This window comes from Amphibalanus amphitrite, unplaced genomic scaffold, assembly GCF_019059575.1.
Source record: "Amphibalanus amphitrite isolate SeventyFive unplaced genomic scaffold, NRLGWU_Aamphi_draft 000007F_arrow, whole genome shotgun sequence".
In the NCBI taxonomy this organism is placed as follows: domain Eukaryota; kingdom Metazoa; phylum Arthropoda; class Thecostraca; order Balanomorpha; family Balanidae; genus Amphibalanus; species Amphibalanus amphitrite.
The window spans coordinates 238,690-257,827 of NW_024881503.1; the positions used below are offsets into that span (position 1 = coordinate 238,690).

Sequence of the window (19,138 nt, forward strand, 5' to 3'; positions counted from 1 at the left end):
TTCAGCGATTCTGACTTGCCCGTCCGTGGCCGGAACAAAGGAGGTCATCAAGACAGTCTTTGAGCTCGTGTCGCAGAAAGATGTCACAGATGTCACGCAAGTGACGGCAGAGCTCACTGATTCAGACGTTGAAGACGGTAAAGTGGAGCTCTCCCAGTCAGTGACTCTGCTCTTAAAGCGACTTTCGAGCAAATTCTGAGAGACATTAATGATGAAAGCGGAACCGGAAGGAGGTAAAGTGACCAAGCGACGTTTTGAAAACACTGTGAAAAAAGGGAGCTGCCAAAGTTGGCGTACACTGGTTGCGAGTTTTTAAGTAGACCAACATGGCAATGGCTTAAAACTGTCGCGCTAATTACGAGTAGCGTAGACGAAGAGTGAGTGAGGCGTGGATGTGCTGGAACCTGTCTAGTAAACGATCTGGTCGACGCACAGTTTTATGAAGGCGAATTGGGAATAAATGCTAATGCTAATCAAATCGAAACGTTTTAATCGCAAATTCAATCGTTTTTAATGCAAATGACATGGTCTAAGGATGGCTTTTGGTTGCCTCTTTGTTTGTGGTAAGCTTAAAGACACAAAATATGTCAGTAGGAAATCACTCTTACCACATTTAGTGACAAGGCCGGGATCCCGGGATCCCGAAATAAAAACTTTCGGGATCCCGGGATTGGCAAAACGTTCCGGGATTGCAATCTCTAGTCTGAGCCCGTCACACTGCTGTCAAACTGACGAGCGTCACGTCACGCCGTCACGTTGCAGCGTCACGTCCGGGGGGAGGCGGCGGCGACCGCACGCCGACCGCCCCAGGTCGTCACTGAACTTTGTCGACGTCGGTCGGCGGCCGGCGCAGCCGTGGTCGATGGCACTGCATGGAGTGTATGGTTGTCGGGTGGAGGGTGGACGGTGGATGGTTTTCAAGGTGGCGGGTTGGCGGTGGACCGTTTGTGGTCACTATCGTAATGTAACTGTGTAATGTTTCTGTATAATATTACTGTGTAACGTTAACGCTGGTGTTGTGATGGCCTGTCTGTTGTCATCGTTATCATCAGTGACAGTATCATTACATTTATACGATTGTGGGCGGTGGACGGTGGACGGTGGTCGTGGGTCGGTGGACTGCGGACAGTGGAGTGTAGACGGTAGACGGTGGATGCTGCCCTATACGAGATTAAATGTGGATGGTGGACAGTCGCTGACATGTCCATTGTCCATTACTCCAGTGCGTCCACATACCAACATCTATCCGGGACAATGCATTCATGGTTACCAGGGTAACCATTCGTTAATCTGTCATCCCACAGCGGGCGAAGTGAGTCGGCTATGTGAGCCGGCAATATCCAGAGAATGCCAGCTCAGCACGACCGGTGGCACGGCACTTGCCAATCGACCTGTACACTGCGGATCTGATACTGCACTGTGCACGGCGTGCCTCACTGCCTGGGGAGGCTACGGAGAGATTTCGTTCGGCCCCTGCCGCGAGTGATTGCCAGATGATCAAAGGCAATTACTATGCGGCATGGGCTCCCCTCGTGATATAATGGCGGATGTAACGACATGAAGAAGATGATAATGATAGTGATAACAGCTAATGCAAAATAATCTTCGTTCAATCTGAAATGATCATTATTGGACAAACGTACGATGAAAAACCGATGGATTTTATTGGCATACACCCGCAAGAACGACAAACACACGTCGCACTTGAAACGATGCGTAAAACTATGGAGGAATATGCACAGCATCAGGAAAAGATAAACATTGTAGGTATTTAGATGTTTACAAAGCCTACGGTCAAAGATAATTCGTCTACGATATGTAAGTACTTAAAAAATATTTTTCACAAACATTCCTTTCGTTGTTCTGTGAGGAACATAACATTATTTATTTTATTTATTTTTATAGCTCGCAGAGCAGATTCGTTCCACATTATTTTCTTTCAAAATAAGTTCCTTAAACATTCCACTGACCACTTCTGTATCATGCTTTGGCATTAGGTAGTGTCTACTAGAACTTACCACTTGCACTTTTGTGGCTCACACAATACACAAGACCTTGTTCTGCAGAACGTGTACATACAAACCCTTTCTGTTGATCTGTAAGCCTCGCTGACCCTCGTACCCACCAACACCCACCTACCAGCCACCCTGGTAACCTGCTCAATGCCTCGTCACGAACCGTGTTCCTTGACAGCCCCGGCGGCACATTGTTACATCTCACAAACACGTCTTGTTTCGAGGTGACCCGTTCTCCCGGCACGATCCGACCCTGTGCGGTGTTTAAATGATGGTGTGTTTGCGGGTTGAGCGGAATGTGATTGGCAATACGGTATCCAGGCAGGTTCGGGGTCGGAGTGTGAGGGAACACTGTAAAAAAATCTTACAAGCCCCTTGTAGGAAAACCGCTGGCGCAAAAATGAGCATGCAGCGACGTGTAAAAATCGCCTCATATTTAGCTAGTAAGAGGGTACAAGCTTGTTTCGTTAGTAAATGACAAGCCCACGCCTCATAAACCGAGCACCCCCGTGTCAGCCCCTCGTTTCGTTATTCGGTACCTCGTTTGAAAACGAGGGCAAAACCAGCAGATCGGTACGCCGATTAGGCTCCTTAGCAGGACTCGCCTGGTAACCCAACCAGCTAGCGCCTGCTATTGCTGCCCAGTAGTAATACTAGCTCAATTGCGTCACCCCCCCCTCCTTCTCCCCAGCCGCCCCTCCGACTGGTGGACGACCCGGCCAACGACAGCCACGCCACGTTACAAAAAAAAACATACACAAAAATAACGTTTATTACTTATTAGCATACGATACAAAATATCTAAATACATACATATTACAATATCATAGCGGAGTGGTGCAAAAGCTGATTCGAGTCACCACCAATAACATTCACAAAATAATGCGGTTGCATGAGACACGATCGGGCACTTCCACGGGCTTTGACGCAACGGCACTTACAACAGGCGAGTGAGCAAGTTGATCCTGCCATGTCAGGTACATTGTGCACTGTGCAGTCCATCAAATATTTGCCATACTTTGCAGATTCAAGCAAGTTTTTTTTTTTCTGGGCGAGGCTTACCAACAGAAATATCGCTGGCTTCCGGTATACCTTCATGCCTCAGTCTTCCACAACTTTAAGCAACTCTGCAAACAGAAAAGAAAATTAACTGAGTGATTTTAAAATATCAGTGAGGATGGCTTTATTATCTACATCAACTGACTTTTGTATAAGATAAATCAATGTGAGGCAATATGTGTAGCTTACACATTTTAAAAAAAGGCTAGACAGCAACTGAAAGAAAGTCCGTCTTCCAACAGTCGGAATTCAAACGAAACAGTGGCCCACAACGGTCAAGGGGTGAATTCTATGACCCAACATGTGTTCAGAATATTACAAAATGAATAAAATGTCCCCCATTGCTACGTAAATATCATACAATATAACGTACCTTCGGAATATCCCCGCCCGAGAACTTCACAACGCACCGTGCCACAACACAACCGCACCAACCGCCGGCAGCCGCAGAACTGAACAATGGCGGCCGGAAATGACGGCCCCGCGCCGGAAGTTAAGGACGCGTTTTAGAAGCAGTCTCAGACTCGTCGCTGCTCACCGTAGCAGGGATTTATGAGGCACTACCGAATCAAAGTCGTTTCGCCTCATTCGGCAACACGAAAACCCTACCAGGACTAGTCCGATGATGAGTTTCCGACTAGGTGGCGTGTGCGCAGGATTATATTTAAAGCACGTGCAGGGCGGTGCCTCATTAGCCGACATAATAATTATATGACACGATAATGAAACACGCATGTAACTAGCATGCAACAAGCTTCTGGCGGATTTAATTATGAGACTATGCGTAGTTTTCCGACACAGCGCGAAATCTGTTGATAAGCAGGCAGGGGTGTTAGGGAAGCATTTAAGTTATTAGGTTACCGTTTGTAACCAATTGTTTCACGAGGCCACTCTTTAACTAACAACCCTCAGGCTGATAATGTCCCTATATATAACAGCAAGGTACAATGGACTACCGTGTAACCCACTCCTTGTCATAGAATTGGCTCGTGACATTTTTTTACAGTGAACGGCGTGCAAAAGCTTTGTGGGACATAAGTATGATGACACACGAACGGGCTGAGTTGGCATTAGACACATATGCTACTGATGACACAAGCAACTACGTTTTTCGTGCCATATAGCCTCGTTGCTGGTGCGCCCTAAAACACCAAATCATCGTCATCAACTACGTTTTTCGTCCTCATCACATGCTTATGAAATAATCAAGGAAAGTGTGATATATAACGAAGAACGCTAAACATCAGCATTTCCGTGTCTTGTAAAACAAAGGTAACGCAAAAAAAAAAGAATCGCGTTTACACTCGAAGAGGAGTCCTCCTGACACATGCGAGATTACATGTCCTAGGCGTCCTAGGCTACTAATCCAACTAATCTAAGCTAACATCGTGAGCAATAAACGTGTCTGGTGTAGGGATGAAATCAGCAGAGGCTTCCGGTGAAAAAGATGTGGAAAAGTTCCGGCCACACTTTGTGGTCTTCTAATGCATGGTGAACTAATGGAATTGTTTGAATCTCTACCATACCGTTGTTAATTCAGCACTGAAATCGCACTAAAGTTACATGCAGTACAAAGCCATATCGGTTCATTCATGTATAGTAGGTAGTAGTGTGCTTTCAATAAGTTACATTATTCATTCTTTAATATCACCGTGAGAAAAGCATCCTAAAAAATCGGACGTGGTCACGAGCAAGCATTGGTATGGCGACCAACAGGGGGCACCTTTCCTTGCCGTGTGTCGAAGGACACTGCACAGGAAAATGGACAGTCAGTCAGGGCTCTGTTGTAACCAGCTGGACTAAATGCACGACTTCGGCTCACTCTGTGAGCTCATTCGGTGGAGTCCAACTGAAACTTCTGTGTGCTGCGGCTAAGTCACTGCCGTGGAACTCTGATAGTTTTCTCCCTAAACTCCGACGTCATAGCTGATTATTCATTCAATAGATCACATAGATTGAAGCCGATCTTGCGGATGCTCACTAAAGCGTTTGTTATATGGAGCTCAATGCTCAATATCTTGGTTTCATTGATCTTGATGTTCTTTCTATGCTGTTGAGGAGCTCCCAAATAATGTGTTTGCTTTTTCAATCTATTTTGATAATGATAAAATCACTCGGCCGTAGGGCAGCGCCATTGACCTAAGCATTTCATAACACACTTTTCTATGCACGCAAGCATCATCGGGCACATGCGAATACGCCTTTGCGTTTCTCCTGCAAGAAACTGAAGAAAGCGATGGCAGGCTGCGGTCCGAGCTGAAATTGGCTGCGCGCTGGCCATTCCAGGGAAAGTGACACGCCCCCCCCCCTTTCCGTGCCGCCGTGCCTAGTCGCCAGACGCCCAAAATATCACGCTGGCGTCCGAATCCTGCCTCAGCCGCGCACCTTCGCCCAGCTGTGTTCATTTTGGCACGTGCTGGCTGCCAGCTGGCACTGCCACGATGAATTTCCAACGCACCTTCAAAGCTTTAGGCGTGCAGTCACGTGGCGAAAAACGTTTGTTTGTCCCCCAAGATGATAATAAGCCCAATAGATAATTCTAGCTGAAGCAGGATTTGAAGTGCAGCAAAACAGACCAAGAAGTTTATAGCTAGTTTGCACTTCGCTTCTTGAGCAGACCGTACATATGCAAAAAAGCAAAACCAACGATGGGGACATTCACTTCTTTACATCAGGTGAGGTGCCATGTACTTATGAAAAAAAGTTTATTTAAGTCATACCTTGCATATCCTTACCTTCAACAATTTGTTTTTTCATATTAGGTACAACTATGGGTTTCCGCTAGATATAAAAAGAATGTAATTGAAATAAGCCGCGCTTATGTCAAGGCTCTTGAGGAGAAAAGTCGAGGTGAGCCGGTTAGTCTGAAATGCTCGTAATCGTTCGCCGTTCCACGGAAATGTGCGATTATACGATAGTTTTGCGACTTCTCACTGTGAGTGGCTACTTCAATTCTGATAATGCTCGTCAAGAGTGGCATGACAAGCACGCATGACCATTGACCACTGAGCATGTGAGCATTGCAAGAACAATGTGTCTTTATGCACATCCCAAGATAGGTAAGTGTGACATAACTATTTGTAATAACATGAAAGTGAAAGTTAGAAAATGCAAATATGTTTCATTTCAATTGACAAGCAAATTGACAATTTATCCCAAAAGCCCTTCAGAAAAAAATCTGAGAGGTTAAAATCTGCAGTAAGGCCTAACGTTATCCGTTAGTGTAACAGTGTAACACACCAGCTTGATAAAGAACAAACGCATTCAATTCCGATCCTGCCCCACGCCCCCCCCCCCCTTCCTCCCCACGGCAGTGACACGACTATTGGCACCGGTCCAAGAGCCACGCGTTTCAGTCGGCCCGGCTGACATGACTAATGTTTATTTACGTGAAGAGACGAAGACGCCCCAGGTCGCTCGCTGATTGGCTGTTTAAAATACCAGCCTCTGTGGGGCCGAGCGACACATTCCTGCAACTGGAAGTTCCGGTAAATGATGTAGCTGTTGGCACCAAAGCTGACGGTGTCGTGGTGGTGTCATTAAGTTGAATTATTCACTGTTAAACATTTTGTTTACTGATGTCTTTACTTATTTCATGTGCTTTATGATAACTAGCGTGAAGAGACTTCCTTATTTAATACCAGGCAATCAAGTCAACGCGCTTGTATTGTAGTGTGGTTTCAACTTTCAATTATTTTGTATGCGCTCATGCCGTCTATGTACAATGATAAAGAGCGTGCAGTAATAATATACGGAAATTACAACAAAAACGATTAGAACCCTAATGCTATGTAGAAACCAATAGCTACACTATGTACCATAATTTTTATTTTATTTTATAGTTACCTTGTCTAGAATAAATTTATCATCAGTGCTTTGCCATTGGCAATGGTAACCGTATTCGCTCCTAATGTTACTGCTAAAAATGCTGCCAAAAATACTAAAATAAATAAAAATACCTAAAATACATCTATTGATAATAACTGCCGCGATTCCAAATAAGGACAACATAGTGCCCACTGGTAGCTGATGAAGCGCTACTCACTGTTGCGTTGGCGGGGTGACCATTATACTCAGTGCTGAGGTGGCCAGGGCTCCAGCGATCTGGCAGCCCTCACTGGGTCCGTAGATCTGGCAGCCCGGGACAGGACCGGCAGAGAAGCGACGCCGAGGGGGCTCCGGGGGACAGAGAAGCCCTGCCTCCGACCGGTCACCGCCTGCGGCAGGGCGAGAGGGGTCACAGGTCAGAGCCAGAGGTCACGGGAATCAACGAGGTCAAAGGTCAGCAAGGTCACCAGTCATCGAGGTCATAGGAGTCAGATGGATCATAGGTCAGTCCGGTTACGGACCAATGAGGCCTGAAAGCACCGATATAAAAGGTCATTGGGGTCACTGGTCAGTGACTTCATTTGCCCAGCTGTCAGTCACACGTAATCTATGAATTCTTGGTGATGTCATAGATCAGAGAGGTTACAGGTCGACGAACGATGTCAAGTGAGAGACAACTGGGATCTAGGACTGAGGTCATTGCTGCCAGTTGCCACCGTTCAGCTGGGTCACGGCACTGCGGGGTCAGAGGTCAGATGTCAGTGGGGTCACGGTACTGCGGGGTCAGAGGTCAGCGGGGTCACGGTACAGCAGAGTCGGAGGTCAGTGAGGTGACGGTACGGTCTCAGAGGTCAACGTGGTCACTGTTCATACAGCGGGTCGGAGCTCAAAGAGGACAGCTCAGCGGGACAGAGGTCGAATGAGGTGCGGTGTGCAGATCAGCAAAGTCACAGCTCCCAGCAAATGCAGCTGGTCAGCAGGTTGGAAGTTCAAAACAGGGTTGTTATTCAGCAGCGTTCACGGTGCTCGGGTTCAGAAACGTATAAACATTGCAAGCAACGCTGCATTAAACATAGGCCGAATTTATGCATATTTATGAGAGTGAATTCGACTACAGATTGGCAAGAAAGGCTTCCTATCAGCGATGTATCAAATGCCAAGTAACAAGTGATGTGACGGTTGCGGCTTCCATTAGTCTGATCGTGAGAGAGAGAGAGAGAGAGAGAGAGAGAGAGAGAGAGAGAGAGAGAGAGAGAGAGAGAGAGAGAGAGAGAGAGAGAGAGAGAGAGAGAGAGAGAGAGAGAGAGAGAGAGAAAAAAAAAGAAGAAAAGTACGATTCAACGAAAAAGAGGTGACAATCGCCACCCGAAACTGTTTGAAAACTAGATATCCTATCATTTTTTTCTCCTAGAAACATAACATTTCAATTTGTGAATATGTAATACACCTGGCGGTAAAGACGAGAGCTGCTTGCCTTATAAAAGCCAGATGCCTATAAACAAGACCTGACTTCCGCTGCTCTGCTCTGTATTTGATAAGACGCCATGTATGACCTGCTTTGTCATGCAAAATAGCATACGTATTTTTAACATCAAAGGCATCCCAAGTGCCAAACATAACACATCGCGGCTCTGTCTGTAACGCATGAACAGGTAACGCCACGCTAAGCATTTCCGTAAGCCATAAACTCCTTGCGGATTGGCACAATTAGTAGCAGTGTGACAGCCAAGCCATTCCGGCGGATTCAGCGCTGTGTATAAGTTGGCTGTTTATTTTGAATCGGAACCCATGTGAAGCTGACAGAGGTCGTTGACAAGGCCGGAGGTCTGCAGGCCGTTTATAAACAGACCATCGGCCAACGTGACACGTGATTGGTTTGAATTTACGGCCGATAAACACTGAACAGATCGACAGTAGTCCAGGGAACGACGCTCGCTGCTTATGTGACTTTGAACGAGAAATTCACGGAAACAGAAGCACGCTCTAAGAACATTGAACAGAGAATCTAATGTCGCTAGCATTCTAACAATACCTAGAAAGCAGCCGAAAAGACGGATAACGAAGGTATGTCAAACACAAACGACACACGGCAGGGGCGCAAGAGACGAACAGAGCTTCGCTGAATCTTGGTGCAACAGCAGCGGACGACTATGCAGCCTCGGTCTTGTTTCCAGGAGTGGCCTGGTTGGTGCAAACGCCTGCTTTTGAGTATGACTTATTGGGTGTATACCTAATTTAGCCTACCCACCCATTATTTTATCGTTTTACTCGGGAAAAGCCGCCTAGGTGCCGAAAGAGCCAATGATGTCGAAATAACTGAGATAATAAACAAGAAGACGGATTAGGTGCGAACGCTGTAGAAAGTAAGCAATTGGAGAGCAAAGATCAGAATAAAAACACGCTGAAAGTGCAGTTCTCAGAGCTTCCCCGACGAACGTTGACGAGGCGTTTTGCAACTGGCTCGTCTGTTAGCAAGCGATGACGTCAAAAGTCGTTATAGTCTCAGTTTTTGTTTCAGAGTGCTGTTACGTGTGCGCGCAGACTCTAGCCTTCTTCTTTTCTTTCGCAACTTGACCAGCTAATTAAACAGGTGACGTCGTAGCACAGAGGAGATGGATAGATCGCTTGCGTGGAAGCTCATTAATCAAAATTTCGATATCGGATAACTTTCGCAAACATCATCAAGGAAGACGAGGACGTTTAATCCCAAGAAGATACGCCCAGCTGCAGCCAATTGGAGAAGTGTCTTAAAGTCTCCTTAAACTTAAAAATTGCTTTATCAATTGACTGCTGACTTCTGAAAATCTGCTGAACGGCAAAGCACTTGCGCGTAGAAAAAAAAAACAGTACAACAATCATGAACACTGCAAATAAAGTGAGGGTCGGGGAAAGGTTTCCATATCCAACTATGCGCTTTTTAATGGATGAATTGTAAATCCCTAGAGCAGTGAAACAGTGCATTGATGCATATGATGGTCGAACAAAAACATGCTGAGTGGTTACTTTAAGTACAATTTAGTGTCGCACTCGCGGCAGTGTGCACGCTTATGGATTTGCTTTTTTAAAACTTCGAAGATGACACCACATTGAAATTATTGTCCAACTCGTCCATACCTTTATTTTGTTTTAAGTTTAGGCTCGCATTCGTTTGATAAAACAACAGCAACTAGCGGGATAAAGTCCATTGCTTATCAATTTAAAATAGCATTGAGTTTCCGCCTACGATAGCGTTGAGCTACGCAATAGCAGACGGCAATCAACCCTAGGACTGAACGTTAATAAAGTTATCTAAGTTAGTCATCCACTTCAAAGTGTGCAGTTGCACTTTGCCCAGGGATTGGATCGTGAAAATTCGGAAGTTGTTTGCGGCACAGTGTAAACATAGCAAAGTACACTCAAGCCTTATCTAGTCTAGCCGGATTCAATCACGAGGCTGGCACACAAGAACTCTTTGTGTTGTGTTTAAGGTATCACCTTGGCTCAAGTTCATCGGAAATGCAGTGGAATGTGCCAAGCTTACATAAGATATGAAGCAAAAACTGTTGACATTTTTCCGGCTTCAAACTCAGATACTCAGATTGCGCATGTTTGGTTGGTTCGTGGAACAAAACAACGAGCAACGGCAGGCCACAAGAACATCACCAGCAAATATGAAAAGGGCGTTATAGATATCAACTCATGCGCCTACTTGGATGCGTGCCACAGATGGTGACATTCTTTTTGCGTCACTCTTCCGTTGGGCATGGTGGTGCGCACAAGAGGGCGTCTCAAGGATAGAAATACACGTGATAAATGTGATAAAGGATTGTGCAACAATGTTCTGCGATTGATTTCGTTGGCCTGCTTTCGAGAGATAAGATATATTTACCAGTCATGAGACCAACATCAGAGAACGCCCTTCTGTCTCTGACTGCGACATCGGCACTGTTTGACCTTGACCTCTCGTGACTCTTCGAGCGTGACCTCCTGCCGCGCTCCGCCTGCTCCTCCTTGCGCCGATCCATTTCCTCCAACCCTTCAGCTGGAGTTTCCAACCGTTTATCACACCTACAACGTCACTATCTCACCTATGAGCTCACTATCTCACACCACTTCACCTCTCGCCCAAATCTCACCGACAAACTAAGCTCGGTAAACCTGCGCTCGATACCGTTCGCCAACAGTCCAAGGGTCCACTTTCCTCGGCTACCGATCGGCAGGGACCAGGCTCGACGGGGGTCCGCACAGCACCAACTAACTGCCTCTGAACGGGGCCCGGCCAGGCCCACCGCTAAAAATACAACACCGCGTGTGAGACTGTAGCCGAGTTGGCTCGAAGCACCGGCGGCAGATCGCTGTCCTGTACGATTTGGGACGGAAACACAACAGAGGTTGACCTATCGAATATCAAGTGGCCAGTGAGACTGCTCCTCAACAGAAGCGTTGTTCTATGAGCATATGTTCCGCTTATATTGGCCTGGGGAGAGTCAGCCATGGTACCCTTCGAGTATAACAACAGCCGACCTTTAAGCTGTCTCGAATGTCATTTTGACTCCGCTTGACCCGCGTCCCGCTAGGGGCCCCATTTTTTTTAGACAAGTCAAAGCCTGTGCACATCCCATCCCCACTCTTTCTAAAATATTTTTCTGCTGGTCAGCAGTCATCGGATAAATATCCGACCCACCACGCTTATCATTGAACAATCAATGCTCTTTCGTAGCTAAACAATATCAATCATAAGTTGCTCCTACATAAGAAGTAACGCCTACAAATACTGATGCCATTGCAATAGACTTCTTTGTTTCGGTATTGTGTAATATAGACCGTCGAAACAATCACAAAAACGACCTTTGGACTTGAAGAGAACCACACTCGAGCCACTATTCTACGTCACTATCGGTATTTGCTCGGTCGAACGCTCTCAGATTGGAGCATTGGTCGCACTTAAAACTCGAGTCGTTCCATAGAATTTACTAGCAGTTTTGAGTGGTTCAGTGTGTCTATCTAACTCTATGATTGCATCACTGCCTAGAACCCTTCGAATTAAATTGAAACGTTTTAAGAGTCACGTTCTTTGAGTTAAGTACAGGCTCCACGGCACACTTTTTCGGTTTTTCGTTTCGTTTTTTCGCTTTTTCGGCTTCAGTAGACGATCAGCTTCACTTGATAACATTGGTGTAGCTCCACGGCAGCGAAACCGAAAAAACGAAATCAGCAACTCGAAAAAGCGACGCGAAAAATCGAAAAAAACGACTCTAAAAAGCGAAAAGCGACTCCAAAAATCGAAAAAGCGAAAAAACGAAGCGACTCGTCCAACCCAAAAGTTTGGATCGACAATCAGCTTTTCCAAGTAATCTTCAGTTTTTCGGCTTCAGCACGTGACGATGTGGTAATACTGATGCATGTTTCCGACGATTCACATTTCGGTACTCCTAATGGAAAGGAAGGAATGTAATCGCTTAATAGTATTTCAGTGTAGATATGCACATATTATCCACGTGAAAGGATTGAATAGCGGTTAATTATGTGAGATATATGCACGTATTTATTTCATCTTTTGTAAAACCTGTTCATCATGCTTATAGCCGCGCCCTGCTAGGGGAGCGGTGTTTGAACACCACCTGCAGTTTTTCGCTAATATCTCAAAAAAGGGTGACGTTTCGCGCCACTGTTTTTGGCACACCTTATCAAGCACATTTTTTTACACATGTTATGAAAATTTCAGGACCAAGGTCTCTCAAGGTCAGGTCACCAGGTCAGGTAACCTGGTGAGGTGGTCAGAGTGACCAACTCAGAAAATGTTCCAATGCTTATCATTGCTACACCAGGTAACGGATGGCTTTGGAACTTTCAGCAATTCAAGAGAGTAGCAGTATGCACAAAATGTATATCACATAATTTCGATATCGGTAACCCAAGGCCACGTCAATTTTGCGACCCCCCCCCCCCCATTGCCTAGAAACTGAAAACTGAACGGCGTTTTTTAACGAACGTCATTCTAAACACTCTCAGGTTACAAGTACACATAAGCGTATAGGAACCATGGGTGCAGTGGATGCAGCTGCAGCTGCACCCACAATAATTATCGAATAGGTACCGACAGTGCATTCTGCACCCATAATAATCGAAGCAAAAACCCCTTTTCGCATCAACGCTACTGCAGTATGAGTTCAGGATATTTTCCCTTCTACCCATCATTCGAGTCATTTGCTTCTTTGTCTTCATAACATGCTGTTCCTACGCCTATGCAAGTAGGTACACATGACACAATGAACCGGAATATGGCACCCGTGACCCCTTGTTATGCCCTGAGATCATATCAGGTCGCGAAAGGTATGCACAATTTTCGGTAATAAATTTCGATAAATGCATGCTACTATAGAGCGATGAAAACACATTCGATGTGTTCCACAGGACGATACAAATCGGCTGATATGTAGGTATCACGAACTTTGCGGCCAGGTCATGACCTAGACCAGTCCAGTTAGCTTAATGTTCATTCGAAGCGTCTCGACCAGAGAAACACGTTTCTGGTGAAGGAAAGCTCGTGCAAGTTTAGAGTCAAAAGTTATTGCGGAAAAACTGTTTTTGCAGAGTTGTCTATTTTGGGCGTTTATGCCCCTGCAGGATAAACCGTGAACCTTACGTCAAATCTGAGGACATGCTAGCGGAAGAACGTTAAAAGAACGTTTGATTGCGCCTCTCGGCGGCGCTATAGCCCTATCAATTCCTGAGCTATGGACCGATTTGTCGAAAATTGTCGAAGTTTGACCTATAGATATTGGCGACATTTTACCTTCGATGACCTCTGGTGACCTGCCCTTTGGCCTACACCGGATTTAAAAATGGCCGAAGCAGTTTGTTCCTTATTTTTAGGGTTTTTTTTCAAGTGTCGGCTACGGCGTGTCGCTACGTGGCTCAGGAGCCAAGTTAGAAGGGGTGTTCCCCCCTACCAGCAGGGCGTGGAAATCCAGGAGCCCCAGCGGGGCGCCGGCTAGTAGCTGCTGGAAGTTTAGTCAAGCCACCTAATTTCCTACTACAAAACAGACGAGATCTATTTTAAGTAATTTCCATCTGTTAAAACAGACAAGAAAACAGACCCCTAAAGCCCCTTGGCAAAACTGCGACCAACGCATTGCATTGGTTGCAAACAAAATAAAAAGAGCTGGCGGTTGCACAGCGCGTTCCAACTAAACAAAAATCAATGAAACTCGAAAAACTCAAGTCACGAAGCGACAAATCGAAAAATCGAAAAACCGACGCGAAAAAGCGATAAATCGAACCGAAAAAGCGAAAAACCGAAAAATCAAAAACCGAAAAAGTGTCCCGTGTAGCTTGACCTTTACCTATACATGGGCCTCGACTTTAGGCAGACCCACATAAACTGACGTTGAAAAAAAACTTATTTACGGCTGTACGCTTAGTCCGGGAGATGATATTTGTTCTCGTGACACGAAGACGATACAAAAACAGATTGTCGTGACTTTAGCTGGAGAACCAACTGACCTTGTGTTTAGATTTCCGTTATATCGCGCCTGAGAACCCGGATACTGCGCTAGCGAGCACTGGACTCGTCGTGAAGACGTCGTTTTATATCGCTGTTCTCACCTAGAGGCGTGCATGCCAATACTTTCTCGTGCAGTGAGTGAAAACCGCGCCGATAAATTGCTCTTCACCAGGGGCGTGCGCACGGCCGGCCGGCCGGCCGCTCATACTCAGAAATTTCCGTTAATCTAAGGAAAGACTCCGCTCGCTTCGCTCGCTCCGTAAAAACTACTTCTTATATCATTGCTACTCGTGAATCCAAATACAGTATAGGTTCCTGGCTTTGCATGATGACCTGAGAGACTGAATAACGGTGGGTTACCAGAAGAAATTAAAATATGCGTCAAGAAATGCATATAGTGGTTGTGGTACATTTGCAATGTACTTACATATGTAGCACGCAAGTGATAGGTAATCCATTTCCATAATGTTAACAAAACGTCGGCCGACACGCCCATATTGCTAGAGGTCACCCTTCCCTTCCGCTTTCACGTAAGTGCCTATAGTTGTAACTCAATATACCCTGTGCCTAGTCATCGGCAACTAATGCTGGCTGCCATGGCAACCATCAACATGGTCGGTGAAATACTACCCATGCAACAATTTTGCAACGTCATATCGCGCGACGATTTCACGAGCCCGTTTCGGTACGTAACTTTGACCTCCAAACGGATACGTTATGGCTACGCTGGGCGAACATAGACGAACTATTGCAAGGACAAAGCAGATGGTGTATATCGGCTGGTGAGTCCTGTAACTGAGCCCTGAGGGTACTCACAATGATGATTTGCTCGACAGGGAAACGCTGTTTAGTGTTTGCCCTTGGTTTTCTGTCGGCACGGCTGACAAGACAACGCGTGACTTTGAATGTCCATGAGTAAGCCTAAACAGAGACGCTAGTGCTAGGAACACTCTGCACTCTGGGTTGACGTGCTTCCATAAATGCAGCGTCTTTTCTTATGGTTGGTTGATCCAACTCAACAATGACTGCGTAGCAACTAAAATTTTCAGATGCATTTTCTAATGTAATGCGCCTTTCTCCTGAAATTGTCATATTCGGCACTTGTTCAAGGAGAACAGTTGCTCGGTCTCAAAGCGTTTCATATACTCTCAAAGTGTTTCATATAATAAGCTTATCTCGTTCCTGCGGCACTTCGACATTCGACAATCGTTGCACAGGTTGCATAACACGCAGCTTTCAACATAAGTACGCAAGTAGACGATAGAAGGAATGTAAGAAGAGCTGTGTAGTCGGTAAAGGCAGCACGACTTGCTCTGCGCACCCACGGGGGATACCCCGTACCCCCACGCGTTTTTCGTAAATAGTGGAAAAACCATGACGCTACATAACTATTCTCCCATCAATTTTAAGTATGGAGTGCAATTAGCTGCCTTCCTCATTCTAAGATCAGGTCATTAGGTCACTTGGAATGACTCAAACTCAAATATATACCAACAACTTTTTACTAAGTCACTAATTCAGGCTAATAACTTCTTACAGTAGAGATTCAGCAACGCACATGGTCTCACTGGGTTAACCTTTTCAATACGTAAGTTATCCAATGATATGTATTTTTACCGACCACACTGGACTTTTAAGTCTCGCGAGCTGAGGTCAAGTTTTGACCTTGACCTTTCAAGGTCAAAACACATGTGTTTCGGTGCATGTCGACGAGCGGATCTCAATTGGGCTTTTATTTTGTTCTAGCTGGATAAATTGAAAAGTTATTCTTGAAAAATCTCGTCTGCCCTCCGATGTCTCTATTTTGAATATTTTTACTCTTGGGCGGCAATTTTACTTGCACTGAAAAAGACCTTCGTCAAGCTTGTAGCCTTTGTCCGCCTGTATTCAACACCGTTTACCGTTTTTTTTTTTGCTAGCTTGGTTGGTTTTCAAAGTCATGGGGGGGGGCGCTGGCATCCGCCCCCCGTCGGCGTCGGTGCAGAGTTGGCCGGACCCCCGTCGGTGCGCGGGTTACCAGGCTACAAGATAACACAAGACGCGGAGTAGACAAGATATGTGGAAAGGTAGCCTGATGTCGGTATCAAGTAAACCATGTGTAATTGCGTATTGTGGATCTCAGGCAGCTTTTGCCAAATTGTCAGGGAACTCAGATTTGTTTTTCAATAGAAAAGCACAATTCTAAAGAATAGTGTTTTAACTATTGACAAGAAATCTTCGGTTATTACACAACGCTGCAATGCGCATGGACATTGCTTCATGCTTTGATCAGTGCATTGATTTGCCTACGATCAATGCCTACAACATTGTTCCATGCAACGTCGCTGCATACCATACACAGTGCGGCTGCTCGCTCATGCTTATTTGTACCGTATGACCGTCAATAAGAACACATATGTTGACAAATATTGTCGCCAATACCAAAACATATTGCTCGCCTAGTCTCCTGCCTGTCCGGATGGCTGTCAAGTAGCAAGTTCTGTAACCAGTCCAGTAAGCTGACCAGTAATTTGTCCGGTCATCTGTCCAGCTCAAACATCAAGTAACATGTTCGGTCACAACTCACATGTCCGGTGCCATGTATGTACGCTCCCCTGTCTCCCATGTACTGTCAGCTTCTGTCCGGAAAAATGTCCGGTACGCCCAACGCCTATAATGACACTTCCGGTGACATGCCCGGTCACGAGGTCACCTATCAGGTCACATGTTATGACTGCTACCGCCGTCGGTTACTTTGCCAACCCCAGGTGCTGCTTTCCCAAGGCGTGACCACTGCGGCCACAGTGAAGCCCACGCCGACCACCGAATCTTTCCACGCTACCGCCACATTGCATGGCTTTTGTCCATGATAGAGGCTGAGCGGTAAACTAAACTGTGAGGAGTGTTCATGGTGGTTTTCCGCTTTGGGTCCGGTAAAACTGTCGGATGACTAACGCTGTTGTTAGGGAAAGTCAAAGGTAGAGATTCACTTTTGGGTAAGGTTGAGCGCGCGCCGCGCTGTGAGGTTTGGTACAGAGCGGGACTGAAAGGGAAAATGCATGAGGTGGAATCGCAAGCATCGGACAGCTCGTTGGGTAAAACAAAGCTTAACGTGCCATGAGCTGATTTGTTAGTCATAGGTAGGGCTTGAACCGATTCTGTTTTTGCTTAATATTATATACAATGTCCAAGGACTTCAATGTTTGAGGAAAACTTATCACAAATTCAAATAACTCCCGGTCCATACGCATACAGACTGCAAATGTCACTGATTTCTCACCTGATAACAAAAACGAAACGCTATGCGCCGCGGTCGCCTCATCACTGACACTGCGCTACGAACCACCGCAAACCGTTGAAGACACTTCTCGGGCACCAGCTCACAAACATCTGGTTCCAGTGCCCGCTCTCGCATGACGCCACATCCCGGGGTCTCCCCGCGAAAAGACCCAGTCGTGATCTCATCCTCACGCAATCTCAGATCTTGGAACATCTCAGCTCCTCACGAGATCCTGGAACACGCGGCGTGCGGAGATCGAGGGGGACCGACCTCTTCTGCTAAACTCTGACTCACCTGGGGTGACTCCCTTTGCTCCTTGTTCTCTTTTCTGCCCACTTCGCCCCTGTGCCCCGTTTCACCACTTTACACAGGTTTCCTCACAGCACAGCACACCCACCGCTCCGCGAGCGCCTGCGCCGCGCCGGTGCCGCCGCGGACAGCCCAGCTGACTGACCGCTCCGCCGCGGCGACCGCGCGGCGGCCCGCACCGTTCCGCCTCCCTCCCCTCCCCTCCCCGCCCGGTCCGCTACCTCCCCCCTCTCACTCACCCCGCCCCACACCCCACGCGGCCGCCGCGACCACGGCAGAGCCGTGCGACTGCTGAGACTGCCGACGAGTGACGTCACTAGCCGGGTCGGTTGGCGAGGTCAGGGTACCGCCGGCGTCATGCGGGCAGAGGTCACCGGCCGACGCGGCGGTGTGTGACGTCATGGGTATAGACTTGTGACGTCACACACGGGACTAACGGGGGTGGGGGATGGGAAGAGGTATAGTACTGGTCACGGTGGTTGGGGAAGGGGGGGGGGGGGGGGGTGGAAGTGGTAACTGATATTAACCGCAGTAGCGTAATGGCTCTGACAAGTGACCTTTCAATTATTTCGTTTTTTATACATTGATGAAATGCTGAGTGTAGTCTAGGTATATGTGCTGCGTAAGCGTATACCCCTCAAAACCATGGATGACGCATGACTATGAACTATGAGACTATCAGAGTGACAGTTACGGTGACTGTGACAGTGACATTGACAGTGACAGTGACCAGTGACACTGACAGTGACAGCAGAGCCCGGCTCGCTGAAATAACAGAAAAGGGAAAGTGCTGCAGTGCGAACTGCGTCGTTCCGCACGAATGTGTCGGCTTCAAGGCCAGACTTGTATTCGTGTCATACTGTCCCTGGCTGAATGGCTCGGAAAGGGCATGGGCAGAGCGGTGGTCGGTGCTGTTCATACAAAACTGACATTTTGAATTCAGTTTAGCGAATGAATCAGCGCAAGCTAGCACGGAGGTATTTAAACTCAATTTGCTTTAATGCTCGTCTCCCAAACCTGAAAATCGCACTTCCGACATTGGATTGAAATAGCACATGCAATATTTGTGGTTTGTGCTAAGAGCGCACCACACATATGGAAGAGCCTACACAAACTTCAATGCATAATGTCCTCATTCACTAATCAAACAAGCTGTTGAAACAGTCAACAGTGCCAACACCT

At 46.6% G+C, this 19,138-nt stretch overlaps 1 protein-coding gene across 4 annotated transcripts in view; it reads right to left on the bottom strand.

The window, feature by feature from the left end:
* Window positions 1-18,265, bottom strand: part of LOC122378241 (GRAM domain-containing protein 2B-like) — a 97,519-nt gene extending 79,254 nt beyond the window's left edge. Inside the window, exons 1-2 of one of the 4 annotated variants that reach the window (XM_043359108.1) lie at window positions 17,942-18,265; window positions 7,120-7,291 (exon numbers count right to left, since the gene is read on the bottom strand). In XM_043359108.1, the coding sequence (XP_043215043.1) occupies window positions 7,120-7,142 (23 nt within the window). In that variant the 5' untranslated portion in view covers window positions 7,143-7,291; window positions 17,942-18,265. Of the gene's footprint in view, window positions 1-7,119; window positions 7,292-10,770; window positions 11,188-17,941 lie in introns of those variants that run through there. The other 3 variants (XM_043359115.1, XM_043359081.1, XM_043359091.1) reach the window with 3 other exon arrangements.
* Between the last annotated feature and the right edge of the window lie 873 nt (window positions 18,266-19,138).